Below are 16,342 nucleotides of genomic sequence, written 5' to 3'. Positions count from 1 at the left end.
GGCACACACAGCCTGTGCACACACACACATAGATGCACACACACACATGAACACACGGCCCAAATACACGTATGCACACACACACCCGCCCACACACAGGGACACACATGCACACACAGCCCACACACAACATGCACACACACAGACACACACGCACACACAGTCCACACACAGCATGCAAACACAGATACACATGCGCACACACAGCCCCCACACACATATACACAGCCCACACACAACATGCACACACACATACATGCACACACACCCCATACACAGAGCACACGCACAGACACACACACGCACACCCCGCACCCGGAGCCTGCTTTCCCTCTACAGGTGCCGTCTCTCCCCCTCCAGCCACAGATGGCTGTGGAGCTCATCCCCTTCCTTAGATGAAATCCTAGACCTTCCTACTTTCAGAAAAGGAAATTCCCTTTCTCTTCGCAGGGGCAGAACTGTCCTGCACCGTCACCGAGGACAGGGCTGGGCCGACGCTGTCCACGGTGCTGTGTTCTGGGCATCATCCCGGCAGGACCACGGCAGGCGGGTCAGTCCAGGTGCCCGGTGTGAAGGGGTCGTTGATGACCTGCCTGCACAGCGGGGTGACGAGAACAACAGGGAGCTGGGCATCTGGGTCATTTCAGGAAGCACTGAAATGAACGAGCTTGTCTGTGTCTGGAGAAGAGACTCTAAGCTGGCATTGAGAACACGACACAATGTCTGGATGGAGGTTTCCACTCGGCCTTTCTTTCTCAGATGACAACATCCGATCACGAGGCGGGAGTGAAGCAGACTGCAGGGAATACTTGACACTTTCTCGCCATCTCACTCTGTTCGCAGGTGAAGGCAATGGCAACCCACTCCAGTGTTCCTGCCTGGAGAACCCCAGGGACGGGGGAGCCTGGTGGGCTGCAGTCCATGGGGTCGTGAAGAGTCAGACACGACTGAGCAACTTCACTTTCACTTTCATGCACTGGAGAAGGAAATGGCAACCCACTCCAGTGTTCTTGCCTGGAGAATCCCAGGGACGCGGGAGCCTGGTGGGCTGCCGTCTGTGGGGTCGCACAGAGTCGGACACGACTGAAGCGACTTAGCAGCAGCAGCAAGCCCCCCATCAGGCTTCCTAGTGGTAAAGAACCTGCCTGCTAACACAGAAGATGGGAGTTCGATCTGTCATGGGGAATATGCCCTGGAGGAGGTCACGGCAATCCACTCCAGTATTCTTGCCTGGAGAGGCCCATGGACAGAGGAGCCTGGTGGGCTACAGTCCAGGCGGTCACAGAGAGTCGGACATGAGTGAAGTAACTGAGACACACGCAAAAGCCCCCTCTCGCTGAGCCCATGAAAATCAAGGCTGAGAGAAGCTGTTGGAGTCACTATGCAGAAGATTTCTTAACTCAAAGGGAAGACGGACTAGCCCCAAATCACCGAGAAGTGTCAGAAAAATACGGCTTCCTGAGGTAGCAGAGAATCTGCTGTGGTAGGTGGGGTGGGAGACGTGGAGTCTGTATTTTTAAAAAGCCCCAGTGGTGATAAAACTCTTGGAGAGAAACATTGGGGAAAGGGTTCACGACAGTGGATTTGGCAATAATTTCTTGGCTATGACATCCACATGCAGGCAACAAGAGAAACAGTAGATACACTGGGCTTGATCAAAATGAACAATTTCATGCATTAAAGAACACTATCAAGAGAGGGAAAAGGCAACCCACAGAATGGGGGAAAATGCGTGCAAATCATATTATGTGTCTGATGAGAGGTCAACATCCAGAATATACGAAGAACTCCTACAACTCAACCGGAACAACCAAACGGCCTGACTAAGAAACGGACAGAGGGCCCGAATAAACACTGCTCCGAAGAAGACACGTAAATGGCTGGGAAACACGAGAGAAGATGTTCAACGTCTCTAGTCATTCGGGAAATAGAGATTAAAGCCACAGTGAGACACTGCTTCCCACCCATCAGGATGACTGTTATTAAAAAACACACACATAGAAAATAACAACTGTGGGCAAGGAAGTGGAGTAATTACAGCCCCTGCACATCGCTGGTGGGAATGTAAAATGGTGCAGCTGCTGTGGGAAACAGTACAGTAATCCCTCAAAAAATTAAACGGAGAACCATCCAGCAATTCCACCACTGCGAGTATACTCCACAGAATTGAAAGCAGATTCTCAAGCAGATGTTTGCACACCCTTGTCCATAGCAAGCTCTTTATAACAGCAGAAAGTGGAAGCAACCCAAACGCACTTCGATGGGTAAATGGATCAGCTAAATGTGGTGTGCATATGCCGGGGAACACTATTTGGCCCTGAAAAGGAAGGAGATTCTGACGCCTGCTGTGGATGAACCTTGAGGACTTGCAGCTGAGTGACATAAGCCAATCAGAAAAAGACAAATACTGTGTGATCCCACCTCTGCGCGGGTCCTAGAGTAGTCAGGCTCATAGAGACAGAAAGCGGAGGGGCAGGGGCTGAGGGGCGCGAGGGAGTGAGCGCCTCATGTGTGCAGAGTTTCAGTTCGGGAAGATGAAAAGTCCTGGGTATGAGCATCGGTGATGGTGACACAGTAATCCGAATGCAACTAATGCCACTAAACTCTTAAACACGGTTAAGATATTGGCCATTTATAAAGACACATTTTACCACAGCTGCTTAAATACTTAACTTTAAGTACACGGTGGTTTTGGCAACTGCATTCCCTTTTGTCATCCTGGTTTGCTGAGCTTTAGTTTGAAGAATCTGCCTTCCCTGAGCTCAGCCGGATGGACAACCCAAGAAAGGACCAGGCATTTGGATGGAGTTGGGGTGGGATCTGACTCAGGGCTGAACGCAAACTTCGCAAGAGCTCCAGGTGGATGGCCCCCGCAGGTGAGTGAGGGCACCGGGAGAGCCTGGGGGTCCCTGCCATCCACAGCTCACCCAGACGGCTCGTGGCAGCTATCGGCCGATGGGAGGGGGCAGCCTCGCCTGTCCCGGTGGCCCTGAGCTGGGGCTTCGGAGAGGCAGGAAGTGAGTGACTCTGGGCAGGGGCCAACGGGGAGATGAGGAGTCACTGCTGGGAGTGGAGAACAGCTCTGCTCGTTTTATGCGTAGGAAAAGCAGTTTCCTCAGGAGCAGGGCACTTGGTAAGTTACCAAACCTGGATGGGAACTGCAGTGGGAGAGGGAGGGCCAGGGAGAGGCTGGTAAGCGTGGCTCAGGTTTGCTGGAACCCAGGACACCTCGCTTTTAGCTTTCTAGAAAAAACAACCCTTAACTGTGAAAACACGAAACTGAGGAGTAACCGCTTACGTTAAAATTACTGAGGAACATAATTACTGAGGAACATAAACGGACTCCCCTCAACTCGGACTGCCCAGCGCACTGCAGGCCGCTGTGCCCACAGTGCTGTTGGGGAAGCGAACGCTGAAACTCCTCGCAACCGGCTTTGAGCGCGGCTGCGGACTGTGGGCTGACCACAACAGCATGCGTGAAGCTATCCTGGCTTCAGCACTGCAGGGCACAGTGAGGTCCGTCCAGTGGGTATCGCCCCGGACACTCTGCACACCTGGGAACCACAGGCGTCCCTGGACTGTGCAAAGAGCGAGCCCCGGGAGGGACGGTCCCGCGCACGGATCCCGGGCACACACGCCGTCCAGGGGCAGAGAACAAAGACGGGGGGGCAAGGGCATCTTCCCGGCCCCCACCTCCCATCTGTGTCCCCAGGAATGGTCGGCTGCTGACACGTTGGTCCTTGCTGCCGACCCTGGTGGGGCTCTGCTGGACTGCCTAGTCCCCGGGGGCGAGTCTGGGGCCTAGAGAGAGGAGTCCCTACCGACCTTCCGAGAGGGCGTTTTAACAATGACAGGGATAATGGTAACAACAATAGAAATAATGGCAATAAATACGAGCTAACAGGTACGGGGGCTTCCCTGGTGGCTCAGAGGGTAACGCGTCTGCCTCCAACGCGGGAGACCCGGGCTCAATCCCTGGGTCGGGAAGATCCCCTGGAGAAGGAAATGGCAACCCACTCCAGCACTCTTGCCTGGAAAATCCCATGGACCAAGGAGCCTGGTACGCTACAGTTCATGGGGTTGCAAAGAGTCGGACACGACTGAGCGACTTACTTCACTTCACTTCACTTCAACGTGTATTGAGCATTTACGAAGAGCCAGGAGCTATTCCAAACACCTCCCGTGATGAATGCACTTAACCTTCATAATCACCCTAGCGTGGGTTCTACTATCATCTGCACTGAGCAGAGAGACAAACTGAAGCCTAGAGAGGTTAAGGGACTTGTCCAAGCTCACACAACCAGTCAGCTGCCGGAGGTGCCACTGCCAGCCTCAGACTGGGCTCTCTCCCAGGGCAGGGGCCTGGCCGGGGAGCACTCTGCATGGCCCCTGTGTGCTTGGAGGGCCAGCTCTCCCGCCTCTGTCTGGTGTGGGGAGCCCTGCAGGCAGGGCCCTGGTCCTTCCTACACAGCAGGGCTTTCAGAGCCCTCAGCCCCATGGCTTGTGCTCTTGACCTGTCCAGCTGGGTGCTGTCAGGGGACAGGACCAGACACTTTCTCAGAGAAGGAGAAGGGCTTCCTGGGGCAGGGACCAGGCTCCAGGTGGCCCAGCACACCCTCCGCGCCCAGGAGGAGTTGGACAGCCATCTCGGGTCCCAGCCCCGGGCTGGCCGATCTCAGCGTGAGGTCGGCTGGCTCCTGGGACTCACAGGCAGTAAACAGCCCCACTGGTGAGTCAGTTGTTTTGTTTCAGAGCAGCCTGTCGGCCCGACCGGCCCTGCCAGGTTCTCCCAGTACAGCCCCGGGGTGGGGAGCAGTGGACAGCCTGGACCTCAGCTACTTCCCACTCTCCTCCAGTTCAAGCTGTTTACTGGGGAGAGGTGGTCCCGAGGGGTCGGGGAGGGGCCCTGCGGCCTCCTGTGTGAGGGGCGAGTTGGGGCACAGCAAGGCAGGTGTGGGGGTGTCCGAGAGCCTCCAGGCGCACCCCGGGCTCTGGGCACCCCCGGCTAGAACACCCAGACCCCAGTACCCCTCCCCTCCTGCCCTCTCCCCTTGCGTTCCAGACTGCTCCCCTGCCCCTCTGTCCACGTTGCCCCACAAACCCAAACCGCTCTACCGGGCAGAAAAAGCCAGGAGGAAGAAGGCGGGAAAGCAGGGCTTGAGGAGCTGGGTCGGATAGAAGTTGCAGCGCGGGCAGAGCTTTGCAGCAGAAACCAGGGGAGAGAGGGCACGGCGGCGGGAGCAGAGCTAGAGCTGCGCCCAAGCCAGGGCTGCCAGCAGACTCGTAGGCCTCTCTTCCAGCGGCCTTTCGGGGGACGGATCGCGGTCACCCCGACTCTCCAGGCCCACACGCGGCCGGAGGCACCGGCCGGCGGGGGCGGAGGCCAGGAGGGCGGGGCGAGGCAGAGTGACAGCCGCGGGGACCAGTGACGCGGCGCCCCCGGACGCCAGCCCCCTCGGCTGCCCGGGACCGCTCGAGCCCCCGCCCCTGGTCACAGCTCCGCCCCCGCCCCGGGCCGAGGTCCATCCGCCCCACGGGGGTCCGTGCGCCGGGCTGGCCGCGGTCCCCTCGGCCTCCCTGGGCCGTTCGCTCCTCCGCGGTCCCCGTGAACCGGCCCCGCACCCCCCGCGCCGGGTCCACCCGCCCTTCCCGCGTCCGCTCGCCGGACGGCCCGCCTCCCGGCGGCCCGCAGGCCACCCCTACCCAGTGGTGATGTCGTCGTCCTCCGTCATGGTCTTGCCCATGAGGTCGCTGTCGCTCATGTAGCCGGACTTGAGGTCCACGTCTTCCGAGTCCAGGGACTCGACCAGCTCCAGGCGCGAGATGTGGCCGAGCTTGCTCGGGGAGCGCATGGGCATGGTGTGCGCGTAGTGCGCGCGCTCCCCGTGCATGTACCAGGCGGGCGGCCCCTCCGAGCGGCAGCTGCCGCCCACCGACGGCGCGTCCCCGGCCTGCAGCCGCGGGCTGGACTGGCCATAGCGCCAGGAAAGGGGCGACGAGCGGTTGGACAGGCTGGACACGCTGCGGGGGTTGGCGTCGTCACTGTCGTAGCAGGTCATCTCCAGGGAGCTGGGTAGGCAGAGGGGCATTGGTTACCCTCTGGCCCTGGCGGAGCCCCGAGCGAGGTCCCCAGGCACCCTGCAGTACCCCCCTCCACCCTCCTGCCCCAGCCCCCAGCCCCCTCCTCCCCCGCCTCCAGGCGGCCTCTCAGGGTATAGGCCCTGCTGCATGTCAGCGCAGCTGTCAAAGAGGCTGGTGGGCAGAAGGGAAGGGATCCCGTCCACTGCTGAGGGCACAGACTTTGTAATATGACCCCGGGTTGAATCCTTCTCTACTTATTAGACAGTGAACCAGATTCCTCATCAACTTTCCTGAGTCTCCATCTCCTCCTCTGTCAAGTGGAGATGAAACTGTAACAGCTACTTCATCATACACAGATTCAGAAGGACCACATGCAAATAAAAAAAGATGCCTGGTGTACAGAAGGTGCTCAGTAAAGCCCTGAGGCAGGGTGGGAGGGGTCACCCGGGAGCAGAGGCCTCGGGGCATCCAGCACCTATTTTCTGTCACGAGCTCAGGGTGAGCAGGATGGTGGTCCCTGCAGAAGCCCTGTGGGTGCACAGGGGCCGAGACGGCAGGGCGGCCAGCGAGCAGGCTTCCCGGCCTGGCTGCTGCCCAGCGGCTCCCCTTGGGCCCTGCTGCCGGCCCATGTCATGCCTTGTGCACTTTCTCTAATGACGTGGAGCTTGGGGAGCACGCAAGTTCCCTGAAGGGGCGCCCATGGTCCTGGAGGTGGCTGGCCTCACTCCTGCTGCTCGGGACGGGCGAACAGGAGGATTCTCTGCCTGAGACTCGGGACTGGGCCTCACGCAGTAAGGACTTAATAAAAACGAGCTGCTGTGAGGAGATGAGGACAGAAGGAAGAGGACCTGACAGTCCTGGTCGGGACGGGCGCTCTAGGAGAAGCCTGTTTTCAGGGCAAACTTGGCACCAAGAGCGGCTGTGCCCCCGGTTCTGTTCTCCTGGCAATGTGGTGAGGGGGCAGCCCTGACCTCACTGCTCAACTTTATCCCAAACACACCTCCAGACACCTCTGAGTCAGTGGCCAAAATTCTAGCTCAAACCTGGGTCCCTGATTTCCAGTCCCGATCCCACCTTCCAGTCTTGCTCCTCTCTGGGGAGGACGTGTGTGGGGTGGACAGCGTGATGGGCCAGAGCCGGCTGGGGGTGGGGGGCGGGGGGCAGTCTCACTTCCTCTGCAGCCCCAGCCCCCTGACCCAGACTCTCTCCTTGCAGGGGAACTGAGTCAGAAATAGGGGAAGCAGCAGGGAGGAAAGGTTTCCAAAAAGGAACTAAACTAAACCACAGGCAGCCTGTGACTCCAGGGTGAAAGTCGCCTTGCTGGGTGCACTCACCGGGCCGTGGGCTCCTCCAGGACACAGCCCGTGTCTGTCCTGGGAGCTGCGCCCCTGGCTCGCTGGACGCAGAAGCACCCTGATCAGCCTGGGCAAGTCTGGCACGTGGCCCCTTCTCCCCAGCCTCCCGCTGCTCCTCCTCCAACCTGGGGCCTGGGTGCACATCCTGTCGGCTCCCAGGACCGAGGGAGGGCTGACTGATGTATAAAGCGTTTAGTCCAAGAGCCATCAAAGCTGAGGGAGGCATTGTTTTGGCTATCAAAGTGTGCACCAGGAATAATAAAAACCAAAGGCTCAGGGAGGAAATGGCTCTGGGTCCACAGTAAACAGAAGGACCGCTTCAGAGCTCTTGGTTCCTCTCCCACAGGGGAAGACAAGCCAGAGGCCCAGGCGCTGCCCACTAACTGGTCAACTTTACACAGGGCCTGCAGAAAGCAGCAGGGCCTGCCCGGGGTCAAGCTGTCTTCGTGTGGGGGTCGGGGGTGGGGACAGGAGACGGGGGCTGCTGCCCTTGCCCTGTGGGTGAGTAACCTGGGGTGTGGCCCCACAGGAGCAGAGCACGTGGGCCTTCTTTGGCAAGGGGCTGGCAGGGAGGGTGGGGCTGAGCTGTTCCAACAACTTCCCTGGCTGGGGAAGGAGGGCATCCAAGACTTAATCCACTGGGTCCTCAAAACGGTGAGCGGAGTCGAGCCAGACCCCTGTCCCACGTGGGTTCCTGCTTAGGACTGGGAGGGCTGGGAGGGCTGGAGACAGATGTACAGGGTCCCAGAGCCTCCCAGAGCCCAAATCCACTTTCTTCTCAGCCCTCCTCATCAGGTCCCTTCAGCAGTTAGAACCCTGCTGGCTCGAGCAGAGGTAGTCACAGAGACAGCAGGCTCTGCTTATCACGGGAAATATTTCAGACATCTGGGAGCGATGCACTGAGCGTCCCAGGCAGGGGATGGGGTGGGGCTGGGGAGAAACGTGGGAAGGAGCGACAAGGGGATCTCAGCAAGAGAGCTGGGAGCCGCTGAGGCCAGACTCAGCTCCACTTCAGTCACCACCACCCCACAAGGATGGGATGGCTGGGAAGTAATGAGTCCTCTGTCACCAGAAGTATGTAAGTTTGGTTTGCATATAACTTGGCCACACACTTGGGTCAGGAGAAGTCCTTCTCCCACTGCCCATTTGCTCTCATTTTCCAATCCCAGGAGGTGGGGAGGAACCAACTCTTCTCTACCTTCCTGCTCCACACCCCCAGGATTTCTCAATCCTGGCGGCTTGCCCCTTACCCCCAGGGTGTAGCCTGGCCCTCTGTCCCCCTTGGAGCTGACAGCATGAGCTCATCTGGGCAGCCCCAGGAGCCAGTGCGGGAAATTCTGAGTCACGCCAAGCCCGGGGCCAGGACACCAGGGCAGAGACAGGCGTGGCAGGAGCGGGAGGTGCCCCACATGGCGGGGGCTGCAAGGGCTCTCGAGGGGCAGGAAGGGATATCCGCACCACACGGAGGCTGGGCCGCTTGCCGGCTGAGGGGGCAAGAAGGCTGCTGCGTGTCAGGAAGGGCACGTGGAAGCTTCAGAGCAGGGAGAGGAAGGGAGTGAGCAAGCCCCTGAGGCCAACGGGGAAGTGGACACCCAGGAGGGCATGTAGGAGGGCAGTCACTGCCTGAGCCGCATGCTGGCTCCTCCTTCACCCATCCAGCGAGGCTCTAGCCTGATGAGATGGAGTCCAAGTGTCCAGCAGAAGCCGACGCCAGGCAAGGGGGCACTCCCCGCTGTGGACTCAGTACATGCTGCCCTGGCCCAGGTGGGGGGCCCGCCCTCCACAGAGGGGAGGAGGGGCATCGGGCTCCTACCTGTGAGTCACCTGGGACCCTCGCAGGCTGGACATGGTCTCCTCCAGGTTCTGGCGCAGATCCAGGACATTCTGCACGGTCCTCTTTCTCTGGGACTCGGGGTCTGGAGGGAGGAGAGGAGCTGGGTGAGAGGGGAGGACTCGCTGCCAAGTCAGAGGCGGCCGGAGGCTGCATCCCTGGACAGGTCCTGGGACATGACTCTGCCTCTCAGGCCTTCCTAAGGGCCTGGGACACATCCTTGAGCCCCCGAGGTTCTGGCCCTGGAAGGGACAGGGGCACCGGCCTTCAGTGTCCTCCCAGACACCCACAGGACCACCCTGGCACGCATCACTTTGGGGAGTCCTGCTTCTTCTAGCAGAGGTTCCAGACCAGGCCCCTGTGGTTGGGGTTAGCGGGAACGTCTGCCCGATACCCAGCCTGCCATGGTGCATGGACTGGTGTTTCACCCTGGCTATCGGAGGCAGGGGTGCCTGGATGTGTGGTGTTGTCAGTCTCTGGGGCAGAAACACTCTGCAAGGGTGCCGTGATGTCGCTGATCCCAGAGCCAGGGAGTGGTACTGGGGGTTGGCGCTGGGAGCTGGTGGGAGCCAGCATCAGGCCCTGGCTGGGAGCACCTGCAGGGGCTGTCCACATGCAGAGCAGAGTTTGTGCAGGGCCCCGGAGATGCTGGTGGGGAGGGGCGGTGAGCAGGCTCAGGAAGGCTGGGCATGCAGACCCCAGGCCAGAGGTGTGCATCTGGGCAAGCGTGTGGGGGCGCAGCCCCAGCGCAGACTCCTGAAGGATCAGGGCTGTGGAACTGGCCGTGGTTTGCAGGCAGGACATCACTGCAGACGGAGGAGAGATGGCCAGAGAACAGAAACAGGTCCCACCGCCTTCCCACGGGAAGGGCATCCGGAAGACTGAGGGTGCTGAGTGTGAAGACGCTCCAGAACGTCCCCTTCACTCCCGCCCTCCAGCCAGGAAGCCTCTGTGAAGCGGACACACAGTCTGCCCGACCCATGGCTTCCCCTGGACCTTGGACCAGTCACTGAATGTAGGCAGCTCCCTCAATTCCCTCTGAAAGGCGACCTGGGAGAGTCAGGGGCCCACAGAGACAACAGCAAAGCAATAGAGAAAAACCCAACAGCTCTGACCCCCAGGCAACTGCCCTAACCAGACCCCCGGGGTCTCACCCTAGAGCCCATGAGTCCCCCACCCACCCAGACCCAGCAGGAGTGTGCGGCTCTAAAAGCTGCCACAGGGGACATCTCTTAATTCAGGAGGCATTTTCCCCAAGACTACGTCGGGCAGGGGGCTGCTCGGCCTGCCTTGTCAGCGAGGCGGGGGCAGGGGAGGGGGACAGGAAGCCAGGTGCCCGGCCCTCCCAGAGCCTCGGGGGCACCTTTGCTGAGAAGCAGCTTCACACCCAGGCCAGCCCAGTCCTCTCTCCTCTCCTCCCCTCCTCCAGGGTAGAGGAAGGCTGGCAGCGGGCAGGGGTGAGGGCGGGTCTCCTCACATCACTCCTCTGGCTGCCCATGACTGTTTATCCTGGCAAGGGTCACCTGGCGCGGCTTCGTGGTTGTCATGATGGTTTGGCGTGGAAAACAGGCAGGGTCAGAATGTATACATGTGTATTTAAAGCTTGGCCCTAAGATGCCCATATGAGGACCAAGAACACGCTGCTGAGACGTGGGTTTCTGGGCCAGTGAGATGCTTTCCATGAATTTGGCAGAGACGAGGGAAAAGGCGCGCACAGCTCTGAGGGGTGAGTGGTCCAGAGAGGAAGGGACCAAGGGCGACCCGGAGACCATGTGTGCCAACCCCCTGCAGGCCTTAGTGAGTGGAGGCGCACGGCACGTGGGGGAGCTCTCTGCAGCCGCCCCATTTCACGGGGAGACACTGAGCCCCAGAGAAGGGGCCCTGCACCTCACAGAGCATCTCGGTGCCACAGTGACAGCACTCAGCAGGTACAGTGGCCGTCACAAGAATGGACGGACTCGACCACAACAGACATACATAAAAAAGAATGGATGGATAGATGTCCCGTTAGGAAGATGTCTCTTTTTTTCTTTTAAAACAGGGAAAAATGTTTAACTCACATAGCATACTCCTCATAACACGCCAGTAGAGTGGGGCAGAGCTACCCCAAAGTATCCAAATCAGACCCACAAAAGTCCTTGGAAGTGACCAGTCCAACCGGGTCTGTGGCTCTTTGAGGGGGTGGGGCGACTAGCTGGCGGTGCAGAAATGTACTAAGGAGGAACATGTGGCACCAGGGTGCCGCCCCAGGAGCAGGCGGGGACAGAGCTGGGACTGAGCAGGGGCGAGGACAGTCGCAGAAGCGCCCCCCCACCAATCCCTCCACGCCCCAGCAGCGACCCCTGGTGGCCGCATTGGGGCACACCACGCTCGCCGAAGGCTCAGCTCAGGTGAGGGATGGTGAGGGCGCCTCAGACTGGCTGTCTGCACTCTTCACATTTTCAGCTCTGAATTACGAATTAGTTGCATCCGTAAAAGGATTCATCCCACACCCCTACCCACCTCTGACCCCCAACCGATAACAGCCGTCATCCCTCTCCCCCTTTTCCACCATCTCCGCGAGGTTCACTGGGGTGGGGTGTTAGTCCGGGGCTCACATGACTCTGACAATGATAGGTTTTGTCGGCTGATGCCTGGATGTGTGTGCTTCCCAGGCTCAGAAGGTGGCAACAGTCTCCCTCAAACCAGCCATCACCATGGTAACACACAGTCGCCACAAACAGCACCCTCCCAGCATGCACCGGGGCGGAGTTTCTCATAGACCACTGCATTCTACCAGCATGCACTGGGGTGAGGCTGCTCATATCAGACCACAGCATCCTCCCAGCATGCACCGGGGCGGAGTTTCTCATAGGAGACCACAGCATTCTCCCAGCATGCAGTGGGGTGAAGCTTCTCATATCAGACCACAGCACCCTCCCAGAAAGCACTGTTTCTCATAGGAGACCACAGCATCCTCCCAGCATGCACCGGGGCGGAGTTTCTCATATCAGACCACAGCATCCTCCCAGCATGCACCGGGGCGGAGTTTCTCATATCAGACCACAGCATCCTCCCAGCATGCACCGGGGCGGAGTTTCTCATTGGACACCACAGCATTCTCCCAGCATGCACCAGGGTGAAGTTTCTCATATCAGACCATAGCACCCTCCCAGAAAGCAGTTTCTCCTATCAGACCACAGCATCCTCCCAGCATGCACCGGGGCGGAGTTTCCCACAGGAGACCACAGCATCCTCCCTGCATGCACCGGGGCGGAGTTTCCCACAGGAGACCACAGCATCCTCCCTGCATGCACCGGGGCGGAGTTTCCCACAGGAGACCACAGCATCCTCCCAGCATGCACCGGGGCGGAGTTTCTCATAGGAGACCACAGCATCCTCCCAGCATGCAGTGGGGTGAAGCTTCTCATATCAGACCACAGCTGCTGCTGCTGCTGCTGCTGCTAAGTCACTTCAGTTGTGTCCGACTCTGTGCGACCCCATAGGTGGTAGCCCACCAGGCTCCGCCGTCTCTGGGATTCTCCAGGCAAGAACACTGGAGTGGGCTGCCGTTTCCTTCTCCACAGCACCCTCCCAGAAAGCACTGTTTCTCATAGGAGACCACAGCATCCTCCCAGCATGCACCGGGGCGGAGTTGCTCATATCAGACCATAGCACCCTCCCAGAAAGCACTGTTTCTCATAGGAGACCACAGCATCCTCCCAGCATGCACCAGGGTGAAGCTTCTCATATCAGACCATAGCACCCTCCCAGAAAGCACTGTTTCTCCTATCAGACCACAGCATCCTCCCAGCATGCACCGGGGCGGAGTTTCCCACAGGAGACCACAGACAGACTGCTGTCTCTGTGAGGAGTCCTTGGTGGAAGGACTGGCCTCTGAGAAAACTCAGCACCCGGTGCGCACACTTGGGGGAGCGGCAGGCACACCCACCCAGATGCACACAGCATCCCATCGAGGTGGGCTCAAAACCAGGCACTCCCCCGATGTGAGACCGCAGGGCTGTTCTTTCCATGACCACAGAGGGCCTCCTACACACACACGCCTCAGACACACCTCTCCGCGGTCCTGCCGGCAGCCCGTGGGGTCCGTCACGTCAGGATCACAGGCGCCCCACTCTGCACCCCACAGACGTGCACACGGAGAGTTGTGTGGACGCGTCTCCCACCACAAGTGCACAGGGAAAAGCTGGAAGGAGAGCACAGGGCTCCCTGGGGCTGGACATGGGGCGGCGCCCCGGGAGGATGATGGCAAGCAGGGTGCTTTCTGCCTTAAGCCTGACCCGGGCAGCAGGCTTCCCCGGACGGCAGGACCATGAATCTCCTGAGTCCCGAAGGAAGGGCTGCCGAGCGGTACCGTAGGTCCAGTCCTCACGGCCAAGGGCAGGTGCTGGTGGCATGCCCCCACCCCATTCCTCTGACCTGGAGCGAGGCATTGCACACCCCGCTCATGCCTGCTCTACGAAGAGGGAGAATAGCGGTGCCCACTCCCCGGGCTGTCAGGGGATTAAAGAGCTGACGTGGGTGCTGCGGGCACAGTAGGTTCTCCACAGGAGTGGGACAGGGTTGGGGGGCGACCCGGGTTGGCTGGAGCTACCTTCCTGGCCCAGCTCTTCGCCTTGGATCTGAAACCTGATGTAGTGGGTGAGAGGGCAAGGGCCCCAAGAGAGTCAGGGGCATGCAGGAAGGAGGGGGACTCAGGGCCCCTCACCCAGCAGGCACATTTCCCCAAGCTCTGTACAGCTTGAATTACCGGCTGACAACGACGTGAACTTCAGAGGCTGCTAGGTGAACACTTGAGACTTACCTGAAACACATTCAGTTCAGCCTGGGGCAGGGCCCAGCCCCTAGACTGGCTCCTGTCTCCCGAGTGGATGGAACAGAAGTGCCTCAAGAGGAAGATTTTCAAGCCCTAGTGGCAAGCCACTCCAGTTCTCTTGCTTAGAAAATCCCATGGATGGAGGAGCCTGGTAGGCTGCAGTCCGTGGGGTCGCTAGGGGTCGGACACGACTGAGCGACTTCACTTTCACTTTTTACTTTCACACATTGGAGAAGGGAATGGCAACCCACTCCAGTGTTCTTGCCTGGAGAATCCCAGGGAAGGGGGAGCCTGGTGGGCTTCCGTCTATGGGGTCACACAGAGTCGGACACGACTGAAGTGACTTAGCAGCAGCAGCAGCAGCAGCATTTCAGAGCTCAGAAGAAACAGCGTGTCACTCCACGGAGGGGGTCAGGCTTGTGAGCTCCACCAGGTGGGGAGGGGCGGGCCCGGGCCTCCGGCAACGGAGGCCTCGGCCTGGCTGCCCCGTGTTTCCCTGGGGGCAAGAGGCATTCAGATGTCACCAGGGGGGTGACCACTGTGTAAAGGACCTGTCTGAGGCAGTGCAAGATATATCCACCTAGAAACCCAGGCTAGAGGACCTGGAAGAGGCATCTCTTTCTCTCACATACACTCTCTCTCAGCAACTTCCAAGAAAAAAAAAACCTTTCCTGATCCTATTGTCCCAAGGATAGCACCTAAGTCTTCTCTAAATTCTAAAATTTGTCACAGTTTAGGCTCCTAATACACACAGGTGAAATATCAGTATAAGTTACAGTTCAGTTGTGTCCGACTCTTTGCGACCCCATGGACTGCAGCACGCCAGGCCTCCCTGTCCATCACCAGCTCCCAGAGTTTACTCAAACTCATGTCCATTGAGTCGGTGATGACATCCAACCATCTCATCCTCTGTCATCCCCTTCTCCTCCTGCCTTCAGTCTTTCACAGCATCAGGGTCTTTTCAAATGAGTCAGTTCTTCGCATCAGGCAGCCAAAGTATTGGAGTTTCAGCTTCAGCATCAGTCCTTCCAATGAATATTCGACTGATTTCCTTTAGGATGGACTGGTTGGATCTCCTTGCTGCCCAAGGGACTCTCAAGAGTCTTCTCCAACATCACAGTTCAAAAGCATCAATTCTTTGGTGCTCAGCTTTCTTTATAATCCAACTCTCAGATTTATACATGACTACTGGAAAAACCATAGCTTTGACTAAGAGCCAGTTACAAACACACATCTCTCTGACAACAGGACCCCTAACCAGAAGGTCCTTGGGCATCTGTACCGCCACACGACCCCCAGTGTCTATAGATGACCACTCTGTGGACACCGAGTCCTACGTCTTAGGGAGTCTGACTCATTTCCGTCCGTCTCCTCTGCTCAAGGATATGACCTTCAAGGTCTGGCTGGGGTAGGCACTGCAGGCCCACCTCACACATCCTCACTGTTCAGAGGTCATACGGGTGGGTTCTGTGGACTCTGGCAGCCAGTGACCCTGCCCTAGATGGACTCCCAGGGGCCATGGCCTCTGAAGGCTCCATCTTGTGTGAGGCTTGGTGCGGGGCTGAAACCGACAGAGGACAGAGCACCCTTCACACAGACCAGACTTCCCTGCCGTCCAGCAGAGCCAAGCAATCCTCCTGCAACTCCACCCCTCCCCCACCCCAAGCCCAGAGGCCCCAGAAAGAGCCTGGGGTGGGCCTCTGTGCCAGAGCCTCCCCCTCTATGAGTATGCGGTGTGGGACAGTTTATTCTGTTACTAATTCAGTCATTCCTACCCCCAGCTCGTCCCGGCCACTTAAGTCACAGTACTGTTGGAGGCAGTTGTTACAGAGCCCTGCGGCGTGGCCAATCCATGCTTCCTGCCGTGGAGGGTTCCCAGGTCTCCATCTTTGCCTGGGAGAAGTCAGAACCTTCTCAACCAGCAAGTGATCCTCCCACTGCTGCTGAGTGGGCAGAGCACCCAGGCACAGCCAGGACGGCAGAGCAAGGTGCTGGCCACGAGGATGTGTGAGGCAAGGAAAGGAACCAGCAGGGGCCGGAGAGCGGGCAGGACGGACTCCCCTGGCCCGGAATCGTGAGGCAGGGGTGTCTGCAGGTCACCGGCAGTTTCGATTTTGGTTGAATGAGAAGACTTGGCTCAGGGACCTTCAGTAACGTGTCTCCAGGGGGCACTCGGCCAAGAGGAGCCGTGAGGCTGCGGGGGAGGGACAGAGGCAGCCTGGGGGGGCTGGGCATGTGGTTTCTGCAGGGTGCGGGCCA

General features: G+C 58.9%; 1 protein-coding gene across 5 annotated transcripts in view; it reads right to left on the bottom strand.

Annotated features, from left to right (window-relative positions):
• The window catches only part of NAV1 (neuron navigator 1), a 203,091-nt gene that overhangs the window by 74,164 nt on the left and 112,585 nt on the right, over window positions 1-16,342 (bottom strand). For all 5 annotated transcript variants that reach the window (XM_088845187.1, XM_088845183.1, XM_055418884.2 and 2 more), the window contains 2 exons: window positions 9,250-9,352; window positions 5,704-6,069 (listed from right to left, as the gene is read on the bottom strand). In XM_088845187.1, the coding sequence (XP_088701313.1) occupies window positions 5,704-6,069; window positions 9,250-9,352 (469 nt within the window). The remainder of the gene's footprint in view (window positions 1-5,703; window positions 6,070-9,249; window positions 9,353-16,342) is intronic.

The sequence above is a fragment of the Moschus berezovskii genome, chromosome 17 (genome assembly GCF_049115385.1).
Source record: "Moschus berezovskii isolate FMDL1 chromosome 17, NW_MosBer_1.0, whole genome shotgun sequence".
NCBI lineage: Eukaryota > Metazoa > Chordata > Mammalia > Artiodactyla > Moschidae > Moschus > Moschus berezovskii.
This window is presented reverse-complemented; position numbering and strand designations above follow the sequence as displayed.